This window comes from Heliangelus exortis, chromosome 3 (genome assembly GCF_036169615.1).
Source record: "Heliangelus exortis chromosome 3, bHelExo1.hap1, whole genome shotgun sequence".
In the NCBI taxonomy this organism is placed as follows: domain Eukaryota; kingdom Metazoa; phylum Chordata; class Aves; order Apodiformes; family Trochilidae; genus Heliangelus; species Heliangelus exortis.
Window position 1 is genome coordinate 43,387,792 of NC_092424.1, and position 22,613 is coordinate 43,410,404.

A 22,613-nucleotide genomic window follows, 5' to 3' on the forward strand; every position below is an offset into this window, starting at 1 on the left:
CCTCCCCCGGTGGTCTGTCAGCCTCAGGTAACGGTCGGCACGAGCCACCCCCAACGGCCACCGCCACGCGACGAGTAACGGTCAGCAGTAACCCCGCCCTAACGGCCGCGCCGCGTGCCCCTCCCTTCCCCTGCTGCGCGTGCACCATGTGCTGGCGGGGGAGGGCCCAGGGGCGGGGCCTCATCCGAGGCGGTGTCGGATTCGAATGCAGCGGGCGGGAGGTGGTATGGCGGGTTTTGGGGCTTTGCTCCGTCAGTGTCCGCTGCTGCTGCCTCAAAACCGGGAGGGGACGGCCTATGAGGGCTTCGTTACCGCGCAGGTACCGGGACCGCTTGACTGGAAGCTGTTCTTACGCGTTCAGTGCCTTTCCCCCTTCCCCCTCCTCTTCCTCATTTCTCCCGCTCTTTCCAAGGCCTGCGCTTTCATGCAGCCTCTGGAGCGGGGCTGTGAGACGGGAGATCCTTTGCCCCTTGCCAGGGCTTGCAGCTGAACGCCGTGTTTGTGAGGCAGAAAATGACCGGGGAGGGGTAGTGAAGCCCGTCAGCTTGCGGTTCCTTCCTTCCTGCGGCCGGTTCCCTGCCGTGTACCATAGAGTTGCGGTGCCGCGGCTCCGCGCTTTTCGTGCACGGCGAAATGTTCTTTTTGCTGCGCGATCTCGCTGATGGCTCATGGGTTGGCTTTACTTGTGCTGCCAAATGTTTGGGGCAGGTTCAGTGTCCCTGCACTCGTGGCCCGGGGTTAAGGTTGAAACAACTGACTGTTCATATTTTCATTTCTTATGTTGGTGAAGTTTCAGTTTAAATAGCTGAATCGGCTCTCTGAGGATCTGGTCAATTGCAGTTCAGGGAGAAGAACAGCACCTATAGACAGGCTGAGAAAGGATGCACTTAGGCCGACTTTGCTATCAGAGGTACTGTGCAGTGAAGCTACACTCAGAGCTCATTATGTGCTCATACCACAAACCACAGCTCATTATGTGCACAGAAACAGCTCTTAACAAGTGTATTATCGTTTAGACACCATGTGGGATTTTCTTCCTATATAAAAAAAAGTATAAGTTGAAAGATAAGTGCTGTGTCACACTTGCATTTTCAAAAATGTAGTTTTGCAGAAGGTTTTTTGGTGCCTCTTGTATTCAACTTTCACAAGGCATTTTTAAGTGTGTGTTTATGTTACCGTTGCTCTTAACAGCTGCAACTTTTGAATTTCTCTGTGTGTTAGAATGCATCCTGCAGTTAATTGGTGAAGATGCAAGTGTGACTATCTGTTCTCTCATGTAATTTAAAAAAATTACATTAGGGTAAAGGCCATGATGTATCAAAGCCCAAGGTTTTTGTGCTTAATTTAAGCATACAGTAAACAAAACACCAGCTTTGGAGGAGTTTGGAAGCAATTCATGTGCCAGTGGGCTTTATTCAGCTCTGAATGGGTATCTTGGTTTTGCTTGTGAGCATCACAGAAACACTGAGGTTTGCAGCTCTGAATGTTCTCTGGGAAGGTCTGCTGGAGCAGGAAGTTGTTCAAGATCATGTCTAGTCTGCATTAGAATTTTTCTAAACACAGAGGCTGTGCCACATCTTGGGCAGCCTTGTTGCAGTGTTTGACCACCCTAACTGTTATGAGTTTTTTCATTGTATTTAGGTGAAATTTTCTGTATTTCAGTTTGCTGTACCCGTTGCCTCTCATCCTATCAGTGTGTCTCTCAGAGGCTGGCTATACTTTCTTCAGTCCTCACCCACTCTATGTGAACCTGCCCTGGCAGGAGGTTAGACTAGATGATTCCCAGAGGTCCCGTCCAACCTCTTAACATTCTGAGATTCTCTGGTTCCTCCATCAGGTATTTGTACACCCTGTCAATATTTCCCCTGTGTCTTCTTTTGCCCGGGCTAACCAGTGCCAACTCCCTCAGTCCCCACCTCATAAGAGATGCTTCAAGATCTTCGTCTCCTTCATTGCTCTTTGGTGGACTATTTCCAGAACGTCCATGTATTTCTTGTACCAGGGGCACAACACTCCAGGTATACCTCACCAGTGATGACCAGATGGGAAGGATCACTTCCCTCCAACTGCTGGAAATGCCCTGCCTGTTCCAGCACATGAGGCTGTTGGCTTTCTTTTCTGTAAAGAGTGCATTGCTGGCTCAGGGTCAGCTTCATGTCATCGAGGACCACTAGGTTCTGTTCTGCACAGTTGTCCTCTAGCTCGTGCTGGTGCCTGCAGTGAATCCTCTCCTCATGCAAGACTTTGCACTTTGCTTACTTAAGATTATGAGATTCCTGTTAGCCTGTTTCTGTAATCTTTTGAGTTCCCTCTAAATAGTAGCACAATCATATAATCTATCAACCATTCCTCTGCTAATTTGCCAAGTAAGGAGGGTGCATCCTGTCCTACCATCCAGGTCTCTAATGAAGGTCAAACAGTATCAGCCCTAGGACTCACCCCTGGTGTGTACCATTAGTCAGGGGCCTCCTGCTGGACTTTGTCCTGTGCATCACAACCCTTCCACCCTAGCAGTGCTGCAATTTTCAGTCCACCTCACTGTCAGCTTATTGAGTTCATCCTTCTTCAGTTTGTCTATGAGGGTGTTAAGGGAAACAGTATTGTATTACAAGCCTTTCTGAAACTGAGATAAGGCATCCGCTGTATCAGTCATCTAATCACAGGAAGAAATATGGTTTTGTTCATAACTTCATACTGAAGAAATCTCAGAATTTCACAGCATCACAGACTGGTTTGGGTTGGAATTGACCTTAAAGTTGATCTAGTTTCAACGCCGTGCCATGGGCTTCCTACTGGACAAGGTTGTTCCAAGCCCCATCCAGCCTGGCCTTGGACATAATTCCAAGTGTTTTGGGCTGGAAGAGAGTCTGCAGTAAAAGTTTTGAGGTGACTGACCTCTTTGCTTTAAAAAGGGAGTTAAACCTACTTGCAAACCTTTGTTTCAGCTTTATTTAGATCATCCCATAAGAAAGTAGGAGAAGGATCACAAATAGGGACAATTACAGAGAATAAAAGAAGGTGGCCTTTAGGAACTGTAATTCCATATGGATAGCACTCTAAATGAAAAAATTACCTTTGTGTACATGGAATTTTATTGTTTATGGTTTCTAACCTTGCTGAAATGTGTTGTGGATCAGTGCCAGGTTCCTTTTTGGTGTAGTACTTCTGTGATAAGTGTCTGTTTTGACTTGAAGATAGACTTTCAGCATGACCTGGATTAAATTGTATTTCTTTGTCTTTTCCAGTTTAGGATAATTTTCATTTTTCTTCTTAAAAGTTTTATTTTGCATTATGGAATGTGATGCAATGAAGTGTTTCTACGGAGTACTGTCAGTTAGAGGTCAAAAGTATTTCCATTTCAGAATTAAAATTAGTATTATTTCCACCTGTTGCTCATGTTGGGATTTTTTCCTAAATAAAGATATTCTGAATAACATCCATGAAAGTTGGATCAGACAAACTTTTTTCTCAGAAGCTGGTCTTATGGGGAATACTTCCCCAAACGGTCTATATTTATTGTTTTTTTTGCTGACCTTCCTACTAACTAAATGTTTCTTTTCAAGGGTAAGGACTTCCATATCAGGATACTGTTACCAATGGATTTTGAACTGAAAAACACAAGGTAAGATAGTTTTATGAAAACAATTTGTAGCTGTATGCAACAGAAGTTGTTGTTTTTTTATAAAAGAAATTATAGATATGTATATGAATTCCTCTTTTTCCAGTATCAGTGTTGGTAATTAATTCCAACTGGTTTCAACTTAGCCTTGCAACAATATTGTACAATAAACACTGACAATACATTTTCCTGTATCAAAATATTTTGCTGCTGATTAGCTTTGAAATCTGTTGTAATTAATTGTATTTTCATGTGAATCAATGTATTTAGAAAAAAAATGTTAATTTAAATCAGATAATTTCTACGTCACCATTTGGGAAACAGAAAATTCAGTGCAATGTTGTCAATTTAAGCAATTATATACTTGATGGTTGGCATAGCTCTTTTTAATTTAATTTTGTCTTTTGTGCTGATATGTATTAGTTTGAATTATCCAATGTTTTTTTAAGACCTCTGTTCTTATTAATGTGTTTATCATATTTGCACATGGAGGAGAGGTGTACTGTGTGTATGCACACATTTGGGGGTTAGTCTTTGGCATTGTAGTCCATGCTTCTGCGTGGGCCAGACTGCTGCAAACTGCCAACAGATGTGGTATTTGATAGCTTTACTACGTTTTAGGTCAGATACTTAAAACCACATTATAAGTATCTTTGACATTTTCCGGATATAATTTTAAAATATTGGTTTATTTTATGAAGTCGTATTAACATGCAAGAATTATGTTGTTGTTTTCGGCAAAGAACAGGCTTTTGCAGGTAAATGCTTAATTTTTAATGGGCTTTGGGGCAGTGACATTTGAAAGTTTTAAATAATTTTGAATATAAAACTCAAAGAAATTTTGAAGTGTTGTTTACTTCCTTTGTTTTTCTGAGAAAAACTTACATGCTTTTATGTAGCAGACTTTCCTAATCTCTTCTAAAAATGAAGTATTGTGAATTTAAAATTTATGCAAAATACTGTTTGTCTAGGATAGAGTGTAGCTGGCACCTAAAGAATATACTGCATGGATATCGACGTATTTTAAAGCAGGTATACAACTTTTTAAAGCATTTCTGTTAAATGTATCCTTATAAATAATTCTGGAAAGCTTATTCTCGTGCTCCTATTATGAAAGTGTTAAAGAACTCTCCTTTTGTTGTACAGCCCAGATTTTTTTTACATACTTGAGGAATTGTGGAACAAGATAGATAGAATTGAGCAAATATTTTTTTAATTCAAGGTTTAGTTTTAGAAGATTGAGCTACAGTGAGTTTAATAAATGGTTGATGGCATTCTACTGGAATTTTTCATTAATCTCTTTATATGAAACAGATTTTGTTTTTCCTTTTTATAAATTTACTTTTTACACGCTCTTCCTAAAGCAGAGAATTCACATTTAATAATTGATAGATCTGGTTCATTCCCTGTTGCAGACAGACTGCCTATCCAAAAGGAACTTTGGAGCAAGGGTCCATCTGCCATGCAGTCACTGGGAGTATTTTGTTTCTCAAAAGACATCTTTGCCACCTGTGCTAGTCGATACACTGATTATGGACTGTGCACCCTTTGTAGAACAAGGGTTGTGAGTAACCAAAGATAAAGACTTGAGGAAATGGAAGGGAGATAGATAGGGATCCTTCATCATGTACCTCATGTAGAAGCAGATGGGTCTGGAGAGTCCCTAAAGAAAGTGTAACCAGATCAGAAGCATTTCTGAGGTATTGTAAAGCTTCTGTTCTCACAGGTGAAGACTCAAGTCTTCATAAATACATTATGTGTGAAGTCTCCATAAGCAATGTAAATGTGGGATGTGACATGATGTGATGAACATGATAGTTAATTTTCAGTAAAGTTTCTTGTATGCTGAGAATTGTTTTATAACTGAAATACGTAAACGTGTGCAGTTGAGATTTTTTAGTGTTGGTCTGACAATAGTAGAAAAATAGTTAGGCTGAAAAGGTTTACCATCAGAAGTTATGAGTTGAAGAAAACTGATTCTGTGTTTCCTCCAGAGGTTGCACAGCTGTCCCGATCTTGTCAGTTTTATGGTGGAGCTGAAAACTATTCTGGTAAGTAGCAGAATTGGTATGTGAGTGATGGGACATTCTTATAGCTTTGGTTTTCTCTTTCATGTTTTCAGTTTATTGTAGGTGGATTTATTGTCTTGTTTTGTTGTTTTGGGTTTTGCTTTTTTTTAAGAAGAGGCGGTTTTGTATGTAGTATTTGTATAAATATCCTTTAGGATTTTAAGAGAGTGTATTCTGGAAACTGTGGACCTACAGAAAAATTAAAATCCCAGGAAGTTCTATCAGTAGAGTCGTCCTCTTTACAATTACTTTTTGGAATTCCTGCTATTGTCCAGATGGTAAAGAAGGCTTATAATCATACAAAGGATTATACGGTAAGTGGATTGCTGAAAGTTCTGTCACCTGCTTGACAACTTGACCAATTAATGCAGAAAGCTTTTTTAATAGTTTAGGGACGGCTGGTTTTTGGTGGTTTGTGTTTTTTTTAAGTTTTTCTTACCTAGGACTGAAGAGTAGCCATGTCTTCAGTTAATGATATGAAATTGACAATTTCTTGTCAGAAAAAACAGTGTGGCCAGCAGGAAACAAGAAGTGATGGTGCCACTGTACTTGGCAGTGGTGAGGCTGCACCTTGAGTACTGTGTTCAGTTCTGGGCCCCTCACTACAAGACCTTGAGCTGCTGGAGTGACTTCAGAGAAAGGCAACCATGCTGGTGGAGGGTCTGGAGAACAAGTCCTGTGAGGAGAGGCTGAAGGAATTGGGAATGTTTACTTTGGAGAAGAGGAGGCTGAGAGGAGATCTTAACTCCTCTACAGCTACCCGAAAGGAGGTTGTAGTGAGGTTGGTGCTGGCCTCCTCTTTCAAGTGAACAATGATAGGACTAGGGGGAATAGCCTCAAGTTGTGCCAGAGGAAGTTTAGATATTAGGAAGAATGTCTTTACTGAAAGAGTAGTCTGGTGCCCAGGGAGGTAGTGGAGTCTCTATCCCTAGAGATATTTGAAAAACATGTAGGTCTGGCACTTTAGGACATTCGCTAGTGGGCATGGATTTTTTTTCTGGGTTAACTATTGGATACAGTGATCTTAGAGGTCTTTTCGAAGTGTGACAATTCTGTGATTCTTTGGTGACTGGCAAAGAATACTTACCTACAATCCAATAGTTACTGTGTAATGAAACACAGTAAGTATTCTTCATGACGACAACACAAATACTCTCCTGGTATTCCACTTGTGCTCTGTGCCAGGAATGCCCTTCCTCAGTAATGGTTCTAGCCCTGCCAAACTGAATCACACTAAGCTAGGTAAAGGCATTTGGAAAAGGACCGAATGTCTACATGTGGCTGGTTTTTAAAATTCTGCAATAGGTATTCTACTCTATTTACCTGCACAAACACTCAGAAAATAAGAATGCAATGAATGTATAGTTAATTCAGAATAGTGGAATAGTGATCCTCACTGAAGATGGGGAAAAAACAGAAGACAATACAGGAAACCTGGGCAGAAATGACTGTTACACTGATTTTGTTTTCTTTATTTTTTTCTTCTCCTTAAATTTATTTTGAATTATTAATATTTTTATTATAAAGTTTTCCATTAATTTGTCCTGCAGGCATAATTTTAACAGAAGTACCCTTTTGCACATTTTGGTTGGGTGGTTGGGTGTTTGTTTGGTTTTGGGCTTGGTTTTGGGTTTTTTGATTGATTCTGGGGTTTGTTTTGTTTTGTTTTGTTACTGCTATATAAAGTTGTATATAGCTACATAAAATAATATGGAAGAGTTCATATATGTGTTGTCTTTTGTGGTGGAGCCCAGAAGACAGCTGTGAGCTTAATAGAACCTTGTTTTCAAATATTTTTTCAGTCAAGATGCTTGACTTCAAATTTATTAGCTGAAGAAGAGACACATTTGATATTTATTTGCATCTGAAGACTATGTTGTCAACATCTGTAGGTTTGTTTTTTTAAAAATTGCAGACGTTTTCATTACCAGTATATGAAGTAACAAACAGCTTCTTTGACTGCTTTAACTGGAGGTAATAACAAAACAAATGCAATGTACAGTTAATTTTACATAAGCTTAATATTTTCTAATGAATTGTAAAAATCCCATGGCTAAATAAATGCAAAAATATTGAAATAGCTTAGTGGTGTTTTTAATGTTCTTTTAAACAGGAAATTGCTTTAAAGAATACACAAGACCTGCATATACCACGGCCACCAGAATACTACTCCTGTCTGGTCAGAGAAATAGAAATACTTGGTTGGAATAAGTATGTTTATTTTATTTCTTAACAGACATAATCTTTAGAGTATTTGTTCCTCTAGAGAAGCATTTTGAAGTACATTAGTAGGTTACTAACTTTAGTGTGCTTTTAACAATATAATGAACTACTAAGATGGCCTCCTAACCTAGTCTGATTTTCAGTTGCAGATGATGCATATGTTAGTTAAAAATGTTCTGTTATAGTCTTTCGGCACAAAACTAAGCCTTTATTTAGTACTAGCAGTAAGGATCAATCATGGCTCACACCTTGAGAAGCCTCCAGCTTTATTTATCAGGATTTTTGGTAAAGAAATGGCTTGTTGTAGACCCTGGCTTTACTTAGTAAGTTCTGGGTCAGGCTGGAAGCTGACTGCATGCGAATACAAAGTTAATGATAATTTGTTTGAAAGAGAATCAAAGCAATGGGCTCCTTTACCTCCAAAGTGAGTAAAGCTCTCATGTATGGCACAAGTTTAGTGTATTCTAGTGGCTTTTATCTAAGGAATACATGAAGGTTCTCAGAAACAAATGGAAGACATCTTCAGTGATCTTGTATCTCTTCCCTCCTAAACTACTGGAAGTACAAACATCAATGAGGATTGCAAATGGTCAGGCTGATGTGATTAGGTATAATATTTTTCCCTGTGATAGGGAAAACCTTGATTCTTCAACCTAATCTAGGTGTGGGGGAGGGAGGGTGAATATGCTTTCATATTCAAATACTTGTACACAAAAGTCACAGTTCGACAGTTTATAAAATTGTGCCAAATTTCCAGCACTAAGGGCTGTCCTAAGAGCTGAGGCAACTTCCTTCATTTTAAGAACATGGAAAAATATGAGCACAAACCTTGTCAGCTGAAGTGGAAGAGAATGTATACAGGTAGCAAGTACTAAGCTATCTTGAGAAGGTGAATTATCAAATAGAAAACATTCGTAGGACTCTCAGTCACCCTTATGTGGAGTCAAAAATGTTGCTAGTATCTTTTAAGTCCATGGTGTAAGGCATGATCTCTTAAGTCTCAATCCAATTCTGCTTGGTATTTGCCAAGGGTTTTCTTTGTAGAAAGTATCTTTTATTTTCTTCTACATTTCCAGAAGAATCGTCTTGCGATCTGCAGTCAATCATCATGTGTTACACTGAATTACAGTTTTTGAGAGGTTTAACTTTATGGTCACTCCATTTTTTCCTTGTCTACAGAGCAGTACAGCCTACAGAAGACTGAAGGTTGATATAACTCAAATGTCACCTATGTAAATAATTCCTTAATTATACAATAATATGAAAAAATTTTAGTGTTGAGCAACTCTTGCAGTCCTATAAAACTGACCAGTTCATTTCTTAGCCAAAGAGTGGTAGTGATGTTACTGAACAGGTAGCTACACCACTTTAGCACCTTCTCCAGATGCTTACATATTTTTTCTAAAGTGTCTAATTTGCACTAACAGTAAAACTGAAGTAAAGGTTCTTTACAAATATGATTGAACATAGTGGTGTTGTGAATATATTTTTAATGTAACGGTGTACATATATTTATGATTTATAGCTAAGTAGATAGATGTATATATATTTGTTTTAGTGTCTGCCAGGTTGTTAAACTAATTGTAAAAGTACTGACCTTGTAAGGATTTCAGAAATAAATGTTAAAGTACGTATGTCCATTGCTATCTCAGAACTAAAAATGTATTTTTTAATCTTGTTCCCTTCCACTCAATGTAGCATGAAGAACTACAAAAATGTTTTATTTTGAACTAAAGTAATACATATTGCTCTTGCACCTCAAGAGTGAAGTGATGCAAACAAGGTGGCTATCAGAACAGGTTGTTTTAAATCTTAAACACCATGATGGCATCCCTTTAATTTTTCCATTCTATTTTAATATCTAACCTCACAGCACGTTGATATAGGCACCGGTTACTTTTCGGTTTGGATACTGCTATGTATTTTATTGCAGTAACCATTCTGCTTTAGCTGCTGGTTTAGGATTTCCTTACACCAGACCACAGTAAATTGGGGGTGGGATACAGGTGGTTTCTTATCTTTATAAAACTCTGGTATGATTTGGGGGCAAAGCTAAAGCAAAGCAAGAGTAAAGATTTTTTCCCACTTACATTTTTTCTAAGAATGCTGTAATTATTTCTAAGTAAACCAAGTTTAATTGACTACTGTTAAATTACACTTTTATCAGGACCTGTGTTTATTTCAGTTTTATCAGGAATTGTGTTTATTTCAACTGCTGCAGAGAAAAGGAGTGTCAAAATACAGGAATCTGTAGGACTATTTAATATTGCATTAAACATGAAATAATAGATCTTTTTCACTACTTACTACCACTATTGCTTTTTCCATCTGTATTTTTCAGTTTGCTCATACTGAGGCTATGTAATTTATGTAGATTGTTTTTTTTCTTCTTTTCACTTCCCTCCTAGCAATGCGCACACCCTTTGGTGTATGTCTGCTTTTCCTTGTACAAGCTTCTGCAGCTCCCTTGCTCATTTTACTTGAAAGGGAACCATTTTTCCCAGCAAGCTGACTTGAGTGACTGAGCTAATATGTAATCATTAAAAAAATATAATAATGTTACTTAGGTCAGCAAGCAGATGTTTTCTTTGAACTCAGATAGACATTTCCATCAGCCTAGGTTGTAAGTTTTATAATAATTTTAGACTGCTTTTTATCTTATCTTTTATCTTTTATTTATCTTTATTGCAAGAACGTCATAGTAAAGATACCAAAATATCTGGAAGCCCAGTTCACTGGTAAATATATGGAAAAGTTGGAACCATTTTGGCAGTTGCTGAAGGTACTCAGCAAAATGTATTTCTAGAGAACAATGTATTTTATAATTGTATTCATCTTCATTGTTGGGGGAAGCACAAATCAGTGACATCTTAAGCAAAGAGTCAGTGATTATGTCAGAAGTTTTAAAACTTATTTACATTTAGTATGTACTTACTACTTGCTTGGGTGCATGTATACAGTGTATAACTGTCATGAAACAAAAGCAAATCACCATAAATAACTCATTTTGTACCTGGTTGGGTACTGTTTTCTGCAAAAAATCAATTTTAGAATATGAATCAATATCCACTGAATTTTCCACAATAATGATATTGATAATAAAAGAGAACTTCATTGAAGAGAAAAGCAAATCAAGAGCATAAAAGTCTCATACAGTAAGAAACTGCAGAAATGGATCAAAGATTTGACAGGAAGTTTAATGTGTACATAAGTAGAGGCTGACAGGAACATGCTGTGTGTGTCAGAGGTTCCAGTGATGGAAAACTGAAACACAGTGCTCACTGACCACAGCATGAGCCTTGACACACATTGTAAATAACCCAAAGATATATGACTGCATTAAGCAGTAGACTGGTGTATTAGCAGCAGTAAATCTAGAACAGCAGAAACGGTTGGCATATAAGACTTCCTCTGATTAATATTTGTAACAGACTAATAAGAGCACTGCAGACATTTCAAACTGTACTTCTCTCAATGCTGTTAGAGTGTTTTTCTTCTCTTTCAGAGTTGCATATGTAGATACTGGTCTTACCACAATCAAGTTAAAAGCTGAAGACTCTTGTGGTCGACAGCATCTCATCACCCTGAAGTTAAATGCAAAGGTGAATTTTGTGGGAGAAAATATTTTAAGGGTTCCTTAAAATAAATGGATTTTTCTGAATTAAAAATTACTTTAGAGAGATGGTTTGTTTAACAGTATGTCTATTCTACAAGATAATGGTGAATATTTCTTAGAGAATTTTTTTAATATAAGTTTTCAGACTTTAATTATAGTTAAGATAACCATAATGCAGTTATTAATTTTAAGAATTTTTCATATGTAACTGAGCATCGCATGAATAACACTTTGCTATTGTAGTTATTTGACTTGTTTACAAAGACATCTGGGAGACAGGAGAGTCATGGTCACATCACCCAAAGACTATAGCAACAAGTATAGAGGATGCTGCATTGCTTCCTTAACAAGTATTATTGTTAAAGCTATAAATACAAGGCTCGCTTTTTGTAAACCTCACTACAGAAGCGAGTTCCTTTTTAAAAACATTACTTCTTTTCAGCCTAAATAAATGGCAGTGCTTGTAAAGCAAATCCATGCTGTGTGCAGAAGCAGGAAAATTTTAATTCTAGACCTGAATTCAAATTATAATGTTTCTTCATAGAATTTCTAATTTTGAGTTATGAATCTCTTACCAGAAACTGTGAATACCCAGGCGATATGGTGAAAGTTGTATGACAGCTGCTATCTTCAGAAAATCAGTCTAGGAGAAAATGTGGATCCAGAAGTGTCTAGATGTTCTTGTTTGGATCTATTCTTGGTCCGGTGTCTGGAGTAATAATCTTGAAGGGATGAGGAGTGGGCGCAGTATTGTAAGATTAAATTTCACGTTCACAAATACCCTATATTCCTTTAAATATGAGGAATTTTTTTAGTTTCGCATAAGATAAGGTAATTTTACATTAGAGGAGGAAAAGCAGCCTGTAGAAAATACTTTCTGGGAACTAAGGTTGCTCAAGTGGATTTTAAAAAAAGTGAAACTATCCAGCATGCACAGAGTAACGAATACGTAACTAATTTGCTAGTCACTCCATTACTAAATTTCCATTCATGGAAAAAAAAAATCTACGAGGAAATACAATTAAGGACTGTTTAATCAATGAGAAGAGTAACCAGACTGTATTGTAATTTTTTATAAGGATCCTGCTATTACAAAATAGTATGGTACTAGAAATAAGGTGCAGGAACCTGTTGTCTAAAAATTAGGTGCAACCTTTTGTCCCAAAGTTTTTTCTTGATTTTTATGGTGACTGAAGTAAAGTATTTTAACCACTTGGAAATACAGAACTGCAGTGCAATCCCCATTTTTACTAAGCAGCTGCCATAGTCAAACACTGTTATTCTTTCATTGGCTGGTTCTCCTTTGCCTTACCTTCACACTGCACTATAGGGGCAATTAAGATTACTGTTTCCTGTTTTTGTAAAAACTTGTGTATTGTCTTTATAGTAAGAAAGTACCTGAAGTTGAGATTCCTAATTGAAGAAAACACTAACAACGATGGATGTTGTAATTGTAAAAAAACTAGATTAACAGCTTGTCTGTTGCAACAAGTAATCATCCATTTATTTATTCTTTTAAAGTGATTGTTATGATGAGAAGGATCAATTGCTTGCCCTTTTTAAACCATGCCTGGCATTTAAACTTGCCACACAGGAAATTTATATGTGAAATGTGGTCTTGGTGACATGGGGATTTTATTTTTGTTCATATATATACTTAGTAGATTTGAAAAGACTTTGCTGAAGTCATTGTTTGATGGGATTTCTTTTGATAACCTGCTTTTCAGTTAACTGTGTTTATTTGTGTTCTGCTTTCTTTAATTAGGGTTAGTATGTGAGCTAAACCTCTCCTCCCCAATGTATGTTGCTGGATCTTGCCTGTATTGTGGCAGATGGCTTTATCCAGCCTTGTCCTCATGGATGCTGTACAGTGAAATTAATTCTGACAGTGTTTTCAGGAAAAAAACTCTTCAATAAGTGATTTAGGAAATTCTTCTTCATAAGGTTATTGTATATTGAGATAAAACTCTAAATATTCCTTTGCTGTCATTCTTAGCATCTTGGATGTTTTGAGGACTTCTCCTTAATATGTTATTAAGTGTTTCCAGCTGTTGTCCTTTTCTTAATGTGCTTTTTTAAAAAAACCTGTCCTTTCAAAACACTTGCTCTCTATACACTGCATTTGTAAAGTGTCCGAGAAACTTGGGTGACCAATTTAAACCTGGAAGAGTTAAGAATAGTCGTATCATAGTTGAGTAGGTTAGCCAAATCATGCTACACAATTTTGACTTGTATCAATGATTTGGTTTAAACCTCATAAGGAGCTACATTGTTTATTGCTCAGCTACATTTTTTGACCTAGTTTTTGATTTGATTGAAAATGCTTGGCACAGAAATTTTTATCCACTCACAATTTAAACAAATGACTAGAGAAGTTTACTGAAAACAAAGCATGCATCTTTGCAAAGAAAAAAGCAAGTACATTGAAGTTTATTTATCAGATTTTATTTTGTATTACATGAGAAGTGGTCTGGGTGCTTGACATTTAGCTCTCAATAATTAAAATAGGCTGCTGCAAGAGTTTACATGCCATGTATAATCAAGATGCCTTGATAATTATCTGAATGATTTGGCAAGAGCTATGAAAATACTTTATCCAGAAAAAGTTAGCTGCATGCTCAAAAATACAGTCTTAATATTTTTTTTGAGAATTAACTTGTTCTAAAGAATAATGTGATTTCTGATATATACATTTGAACGTAACTAGTAACATATGGTGTCATTGACATCCTCTTGTATAGTACCTTAAAATACTGCCTTCTGGGGAATCACTCACCTTACTTTATATAGGATTTCATTTTCAACTTCTAAAACCATTATGTATATGTGTACAGAATGATTGTTGCATAGCTCTTGGCAATTATCTGGTGCACAGTACGGTATTGTACTCTTAAAGAAAATTTGACTAAAAATGCAGTGGAAAAGTGCTATATATTTTTTTGGTTTGGTTTGGTTTTTTTTTTTTAAGAACTATAAAGTTAGTAGAATCTCTTTGCAAGCACTTGTTCAGAGGCATCCTACAAGAGTCTGCATAAAATGAATTTACTTACCAAGACAGTAAACACAAAATGGCTAGTGCTGCTGGGATTTAAATGAAGTAGCCCTAAAACCAAGCCAATGGAAAAGCTGTTCTGCCTTTGTTTGTTTTAGACATACTTTTATACATTGAAAACAGGTTTATTTCTCTTCAAGTATGGAAGGATTTCATGAAAAATTATACCTGCAATACAATCCCACTAGCACTACAGTGCCTACAATGTAAGAACAGCAATGCAACAGCAAAAGAAACTTTAATAGCTTTTGTGGATCTACCTTTCGAAGTTGTGACAGTCTCCTGTCCAATTTAGTTGTTTCTTGTCTCTTACCCTTTTTTTCTGATGCCAATTTGATAAATTGGTAAAGCACAGGATATTGAGGTTCTAGGAATTGTCTTCAGAAAATGGATACCTAACAGAAACCACAAATGAAGGTACATGAAAAAGCAAGTTAAAACAAGTTTCTGTGAAATTCATAAATCTACTAGATTGTTAGGAAAATAAAAGCAGTGAAGAATGAATGCTCTAGGGAGGCTATGTCTCTTTTCCTCTTTGCCATAAAGAACAGTTTGAAACTATTTACTGTAGAATGAAATTTTTTTGCAAAAAGACATTTTTTAAAAATCTGATAAAATGATTGCCAGATGTCTGATAAATAAGGACAGTGCCTATGATTAGAGGTTTATTTTGGATGGAGAACAGTTATAGCACAACTAAACTTCACCTCTAAGTCTGCTTAGTTCTGAGAGGAAGATGGGACTTTTTTCCTCTCCCTCGCCACTAAGATTCTGTATAACTTTTTTTGTGTTGGCAGTTGATACAGTACTAGTACAATTTCTGTAAAACTGCTGTGTACATCACTGGTAGAAATAGCAAGGTTGCATAGGACTATAGGAGGCAGCTTCTCAGCTGAATAAAATTTTGGGTAGGTCCTCTTAGTAAGGGCACAGTTTTCTTGTAATTAGATGTTTCTTTGCTACTTTATTTTTCAGAAAATTCCGTTTTTCCCCCGTGGATTTCAAATTGGATGCTGAGCAGCAATAGATTTACTAGTGTAATGAGTGGTTATATCTGCAGTTATCAAACATTCTATTTCTATAGCTTCAGTTTTCTTAATACAGCAATTTTTTCTTTTCGTCATTGATACTTCTTGGTTTTGGATGGGTACCAGGGAGCTGTTTTAATTATGAGTGTATATTCATCTCCTTCTAAGTAGTTATGTACTTTGATTGTTTTCAGTTTCAAAACAAATAATGTTGCAAATCAGAGCAAATATTCTAGTTTAAGTGAGAATTCATTCTTGACTCATGAAAGGGTTATTTTTCTTTTATTTTTTTTACATTTCTCAATCCAGTACAGACAACTGAGAATTTTGTTTTAGATATTTGATTTTTTTTGTCATAAGCTCTTTTCTAATGTGTCTTTGTGAAAACTGAATAGAGAGAACCCTATTTCTCCTGCCTTTACTAAAAACTGTTATATAAAAAACTGTTTACACGCAGATTTCTTCTTTAGATGGTAATTAACATTCATAACTATTACTGAAAATGCTTTACATACTGTTTCCTCTAAGAGCCAAGTTCTCCAAATGCCTGAAGTGTTTATATTTCATTATCAAATTTGGCAGCTGAGAATTCCGTCTGACTTCAGATCACATAAAAAAAGAGAAAAGATAAATAAAATAAAAACTGTGTTTTCTTTCCCTCCTTCAGTATCCAACAGAACCACCGGATTGTCTTGTGGATTTTCCTGTTCAGTTTTCTATTTCTTGGATGCCACAGGTAAACTGCTGTGCCATGCATTTTCTTTTAATAACTGAGATTTATATGCAATATATAGATGGTAATGAGGGGTTGGACTCTATTTTTTAACTCAAATTTTTCACTGTATGCATTTTACCTTTACGCATGCTTATTTAAAAGTAATAATATGGAACTCTATATTCCTTATGATAGTGTTTTAAATGTTTTCATTACCATATAGATACACATTGCATGTTGTATGCTTTGCGCTTGTACTGGTTGGTTTTTTTTTTCTTAAACTGCTCATGCAGCTGAAATATCTTTAGGAACAATATTGGGAAAATACATGCATGAGAAACTATTATCTTACAGAGAAGAAGAACCCTCTGAGGTTGGCAGACATTAAAATAGACAGGTTTTTTATACTAAATAATTTTCATAATATAATAAAACTTTTCCAGTTTCACAGAATTTTGACTTCATCATTTAACGGATATTGTTATTACAAAGACCCAAGAGTTTTTCTTTTTCTTTTTTTTTGTCTCTATTGCATTATTTCATGTATCTTTTGTCCTTAATAGAGGATGTGTACTTGATTAAATGGATTTAAATGTGACCACTTAGATGTAAGTCAATTTGAATTATGTTTAGAAAATAGTTGATGTTTCTTTCATGAAAAAAGATTTTACATAACTGATTGCTTTTGATAATTGTAACTCCCAGGAGGACTTCTGCCCATTGATAAAGCCTGGCTTTATGGTGCTAAATTTAAACAGGGAATAGGGCTGAAAGGTTGCATCAGAATGATTTTAAGATGGGCATATGATTTTGACTACAAAAGCTCAAGGTTTTGTATGTCACCTCAGACCCTTTCGTATGAGAGCTTTGAGGAAAAAGTGCAAGAAGAGACCATTGCAAATGAAAAATATATTAGTTCACCATCTAATTTTAGGTTTGGTTCTCTGGTATGATTTGGAACAATATAAACAGATAGTGGTTTTCTGTTAAATTGTACTGGATTCCATATACTACAGGCAGGATTTCAAGTACTGTTTCTGACCAAGATCTTCAGACATACTTCTAAGAGTGTATTATTAATTCTACAGTCTTCCGATTCATGTTGCCTCAAAATAACAAAATTCCAGATATCCTTGACAGTCATTGCTTCTTTGTGTTTACTGCTAGCAATTTTAGAACTATTTGCCAGACTAATGTTTTAATAAAACCTTCTTGACAAATATGATACAAAGCGGCCTTCTTTGACATGGTAAATACGGGAGCAAATATATTGACACTACAACCAAGAAAAAAATCTGATGTTCAAAATACGACATTCTAAGACTTGAGATCTTAAAATATTTTTACATTTAGAATTACCTATTGACTAAACATGAACAATAAATGTTTGTATGTAACTGAAGACCCTGCTTTAAAATCATGAGATAACAATTCCAGCTGCAAATAGGCTGCTTGTAATACTGAACCAAACACTAGCAACCTGCGCATTCTGCTGACAGCAGAGTGGCATTTTTTTGTACACTATTTTTTGAAAATTGAAATTATATGGGTGGGTAACATGAACCTAACACTTCTGAATAAAAATGTGTATAGTAATTGTGGAACTTGTGTTTATTGTCCAAGTGCATGGAAATCAGGGCAGTGAGCAATCTTCATGCCGTGGAAAAATACGGGTTAAGCTTAGATAATGCTGAAGCACCACTGGTAGCCAAATTTAGCAGGTCCTGAGGTGGTTGAAAAATTTAGTTTCTAGAAGGTAAAATGAACATACTCTGTGTTCTCTAGTGGAATAACAAGTTTTGGTACTGATAGGTCTTAAATTTACTTTTTGTTTGTCCTCTTCAATGTAAGAACTAGCAAGGCTTAACTGAAATTATGCAATTGTACTATTAGGATATAAATTCCTGAGAAAGAAAATATAAATAGATTTCAGGAAATAGATTTATGTTTTTTTCCCGACCTACCCTGCGTGAGCTTTAGCCTTATTTCAGGTTCTTTTTAGCGCTGGTGGACTTTTAAACTTGAGGGCTTGTTGAGTGGTTGGTTTTCTTTTCTTTTTCTTTTTCCTTTTTTTTCTTTTTTTCTCCTTTCGTATAATAACAGGCATGGCTTTATGGCATCCATATTAAAAATGGGTAATTTTCCTTATGGTCCCTGTCTTCCTGCTGGGTTGATAATGTTTTGATGTATTTTTCTTTTGCTCTGATGAGAGGTCTGCCGCTGCTGCTCTGACATATTCATTTGGATGAATAATTATAACTTGCACAATGTCAAGCTGAAGATGGTAGGGTTTTGTGCGTCATGACAAGCCTAGTAGCCAGTGCAGGTGTCTCACAGCATGATCAGCAACAGCCAGTGTATTCTGGCTCAGAGGAGACATTTTAGAGTAGTAAGAAATCAGCACCAAGGGCAATGCTGCTGCTGCTACTGTTATAAGTGCCAAATAAATGCAGAGTGCTTCTCAATGACAAGTGCAAGAACATCTACTTATTTCAGTTATATTCTTTTCCTAAATAACTGGATAAATGTGCTGTCTCTACATTTTAGCATACACTATAAGCCTGGTTCTGCTGTTTCAGTTCATCTGTATTCTCTTGCCCTCGCATCAGGGTATTGTTTCTATACTGACCACTGCCCACCTGGTTGGCTACATGAAGGTCATGAGAGTGGAAATTAATGACTAATGAGGTCATGCAGCCAGCCAACAATGAAACAATAATACAAGATTCAGAAGGTATAGTGATATGAATGAGATTATTCTTTGGTTATTTTGGTGAAAACACAGTAAAATGCATCATAGTTGTGCTTTTTCATAGCAAAGGAGCTTCACATACACCAGCTTTGTATGCATCTGTAAATACAGAAAATGGAGTCAGTTGACAAGACACCTTATAAAGATTTCAGAGTTGTGTCACAATTTCATTTGTGATGGGGAAGGCGAAAACTGTTAAACTACTGTTCACAAGAAATAAACAGTTTCCAAACAAATGTGAAGAATTGTAAATTATTTAGGTGATACAGGTGATGCCTTTTTCATCCAACAACTGTTAGATTAACTTTATTAAATTGTATTCTCCCTATGAATTAAAAAAGGGCAAGCATGTAACAGTACTTTGCCTTTTCCCTTACGAGGCTTAGCAGTTATTTTAATTATGAATAACCAAATTTTGTGTCAGAATTTTGGCAAAAAAATCTCAGAATAAAGATGACTTTTTAATCTTTTTGTTAAAAAAAAACCCAAACAAAAAAACCCCCAAAATTTGCTTTACTTGCCATATAGAGAGCATTCCTACTACCATTAAAATAATAGTAAGTATAGCAATATAGGCATACAGCACACCTTAACAGTTACTAAAAGGCTTTATGGATTTTATGGCAGGTATAGACTCAAGACTTTCTTTTTATTCTTCTCAGCCTCTATGTCTCTAGAAGTAAGAACCAAGAGTAGAGTGAATCTTTTTTCCATTTCCCTTTATTCCTTTAATTGAAGGAAACAGACAGTAGAGGTAAACTTCAGAAAATATTTGCATAAAGTAAAAAAAAAGGAGGAAAGAATTGGCATGAGGAGGCACCAGTGATGAGATGGAGAGGAGAGTGCAGAGGGTAGAAATGGAAACTGAAATGCTGCAAAACTGCAGGAGCCTCCTTCCTGCTGGAAGAGGTTATGTTCCCCTCAGAAACAGATAGGTCCAGAATATCTGATTTTCACTGACCAAAGTTAAGTGTTTCCTTCATTGTTGAAATGATTGAAGGATACAAACAGTCTGATAGCACAAAGGTAACATTGGGGTCAAAATTTTATCAGTCTGCTGGGAATTCATCAAAGTTGACCCATTTGTGTGTCTGTTTTCCTGTAAAATAACCAATTTAACTCAGTCTGTATTACTACCTGTTTTCAGAATTTAAGATCACAGACTCACAGCCCTCCAAATTAGCATTAAATTGCTACTTAATCCAAAAGACTGCATTGGCATAGCTTGTTTAAATATATATCAGGTTTTTGTCTCATAGAGCCTTGAATAATGTGGAGGCTGAATACATGCTTTGTAGAGAGAGGAAACTCGGCGGTGAGGGTCACAGTACATTTTCAGAAGTCATCACTAATTGTATTCTGTTTTGTAGTCTCACAATTTAAAATTTTAAAACTCTGGAGAAATGTTGAGTGTTTAAATCTCTGACTGTGGTCACAGGAGGTGATGCCTCAACAAAAACAGTCTTCTTAAAGCCAGATGAAGGCATCTGAAGCTGAGTATTCCAAACTAACATTTTCTCAGTTCTCTTTTCCGTGTGAAGATGATGATAAAACTCAGTGTGTTTGGGCTGCTCATTTGCTGTGGTGGTGATTGCAGAGAGCTGAATTGAAAGGCATCATTAAATGATGCTCTGTATCTCTGTCAAAAATATACCAATCTCCCACTTGAAAGTCATGAGGTGTCCTGGTACTGTCAGGCTTTCCCAGGACCTCAGTGCTGCTGTGGACAAGGACCCAGCTCTATTTGCTGATTTTATACAAATTCACGTTTGATGTGTTCTTCAACCCACTCCAGCTATCATGAACAGCTACTGCAGTGTAGATAATGGTAGTTAATCACTGGTCCTCCTTGGCTGTTTTGCTAGTCTAAACCTTTTTGACCTTGTCTAATAGTGTACTCTGTTCTTAATCTTAGAAGTGTCTTTGTCCCCAGCTGTGGTTGGTTCGTTTGGTAAAAGGTCTGGTCAGAATCATGGGCAGTGTTTCAGCTTGGAGCACATCCTCACTCCTGCCTTCTTGCCTCCTGCACTGATGTGATAATGCCAGTTAGCCAAGCAATCTGGGAGCATTTCTGCCAAGGGACCACTTTCCAACCAGTGCAATAGAGGTGCACCATCCTATAGGGAAAGAAAAAAATCCTGCAAGTAGTATCATCGAGTTAGAAAAGAGTGTGATATTCACTGGTGCAAAAACCTGTGTTCAGCTTTTGTGACTATTCTAGCACTCGTATTTCTTTCCCTCTGCTACCTAGACATTACTCCGTATTTGGGCAGCTGACATCAGTATCCTCAGGAGTTAGAAATCAAATTCAAGACTTATATTATACATTCAGAATATTCCTGTTTTGTTTTAAGTTTTTGTAAAAGCTTAAACTACAACAATATTCTTTCATTTTATAGTGGAAGTTCTGCATGGTGAGCATGAAAACCTAACAGACAGGAGGCTGGGACTACCTAGTTTGGATTTGCTAGTGGTTTTTGGTGTCAGAGCAGCCAGTGATGATATCCTGAATTACACGTGTCTTATTTTCCAAAGAATGCTTGGAATATTTCACACAAATTCCAATGCATTTATACAAAGGTGATCAAGAAATAAAGATTTTGTGCTGTTTGACACTATTAATGGCTAGCTTGGTGCAGCGTAGAGAAAAAAATCATGAGTCTCTTCTAAAAGTGTTGGGCAGTGACCAAAAATTAGTTGCTTAATCAAATAAAAAGGAATGTTACAGTTTTCATAGTTTGCATGACAAGCATGTGATGTATTTAAATAGCTATAGATGCGTTTATGTATATAGCAGGAGACAGCTGGCAACATCAATGAAGCATGCAAATAAGATCAAATGAACAGTGCATTAAAAAAAAGATTTAACTACCTTTTTAAGGAACATCATTGAAAAATTACAATTAGTATTAAAATTAATTGGATTTTAAAACTTATCTGTGGGTTATAATCCCTTGATGTTTCTTTTTTCTAGTGAAACCCTTTGAATTCCCGGAAGATAAAGATAAAAATGATTATTAGAGGATTTATCTGTATGTGATATAGAAAAATGTAAAAAATCAAAATGGAAAGCAACTGTTGCAAGTACCAGAAAATTATGCTATTAATTTAAGTGTCATCAGAGCACAAAAGATCACATTTCAGGACTGTGTGAAAATTATTAAAATACTGGAAATAATAGTACTTAAGATGAAGATATTATACTCTAAGATGTGGTTAAGTGACTGACACTATTATATCACTTCAGGTATTATAAAAGTAACAAAATGCTTTTAAAGATAATAAGCGTTACATTTTGAGATTGGCAGTATTCACATTTTTCTGCTTAAGTGCTTTCCTACTTTAATATAATTTAATAACAGCAGGAAAAAATGTAACATTTTATTTCTGAGCTACACTGTTTCTTCCTAAAATATGTATGTGTAAAATATAAAAACTTATTACATGTAAAAATCTTATTTTTTCCATCTGAGAACATTAATATAATTTGCTTCTTTTTGTCCAGGTGAGAAAGGAAGAACATAATTACTAAGGCTTAA

The 22,613-nt window shown here is 36.3% G+C and overlaps 1 protein-coding gene across 3 annotated transcripts in view; it reads left to right on the plus strand.

The window, feature by feature from the left end:
• The first annotated feature begins 159 nt into the window (after nt 1–159).
• FANCL (FA complementation group L) overlaps nt 160–22,613 on the plus strand; it is a 28,733-nt gene continuing 6,279 nt past the window's right edge. For 2 of the 3 annotated variants that reach the window (XM_071740364.1, XM_071740363.1), the window contains exons 1-7: nt 160–319; nt 3,564–3,622; nt 4,591–4,651; nt 5,614–5,670; nt 7,802–7,899; nt 11,417–11,513; nt 16,275–16,343. In XM_071740364.1, coding sequence (XP_071596465.1) covers nt 206–319; nt 3,564–3,622; nt 4,591–4,651; nt 5,614–5,670; nt 7,802–7,899; nt 11,417–11,513; nt 16,275–16,343 — 555 coding nt within the window. In that variant the 5' untranslated portion in view covers nt 160–205. The remainder of the gene's footprint in view (nt 320–3,563; nt 3,623–4,590; nt 4,652–5,613; nt 5,671–7,801; nt 7,900–11,416; nt 11,514–16,274; nt 16,344–22,613) is intronic. The other variant, XM_071740361.1, reaches the window with a different exon arrangement.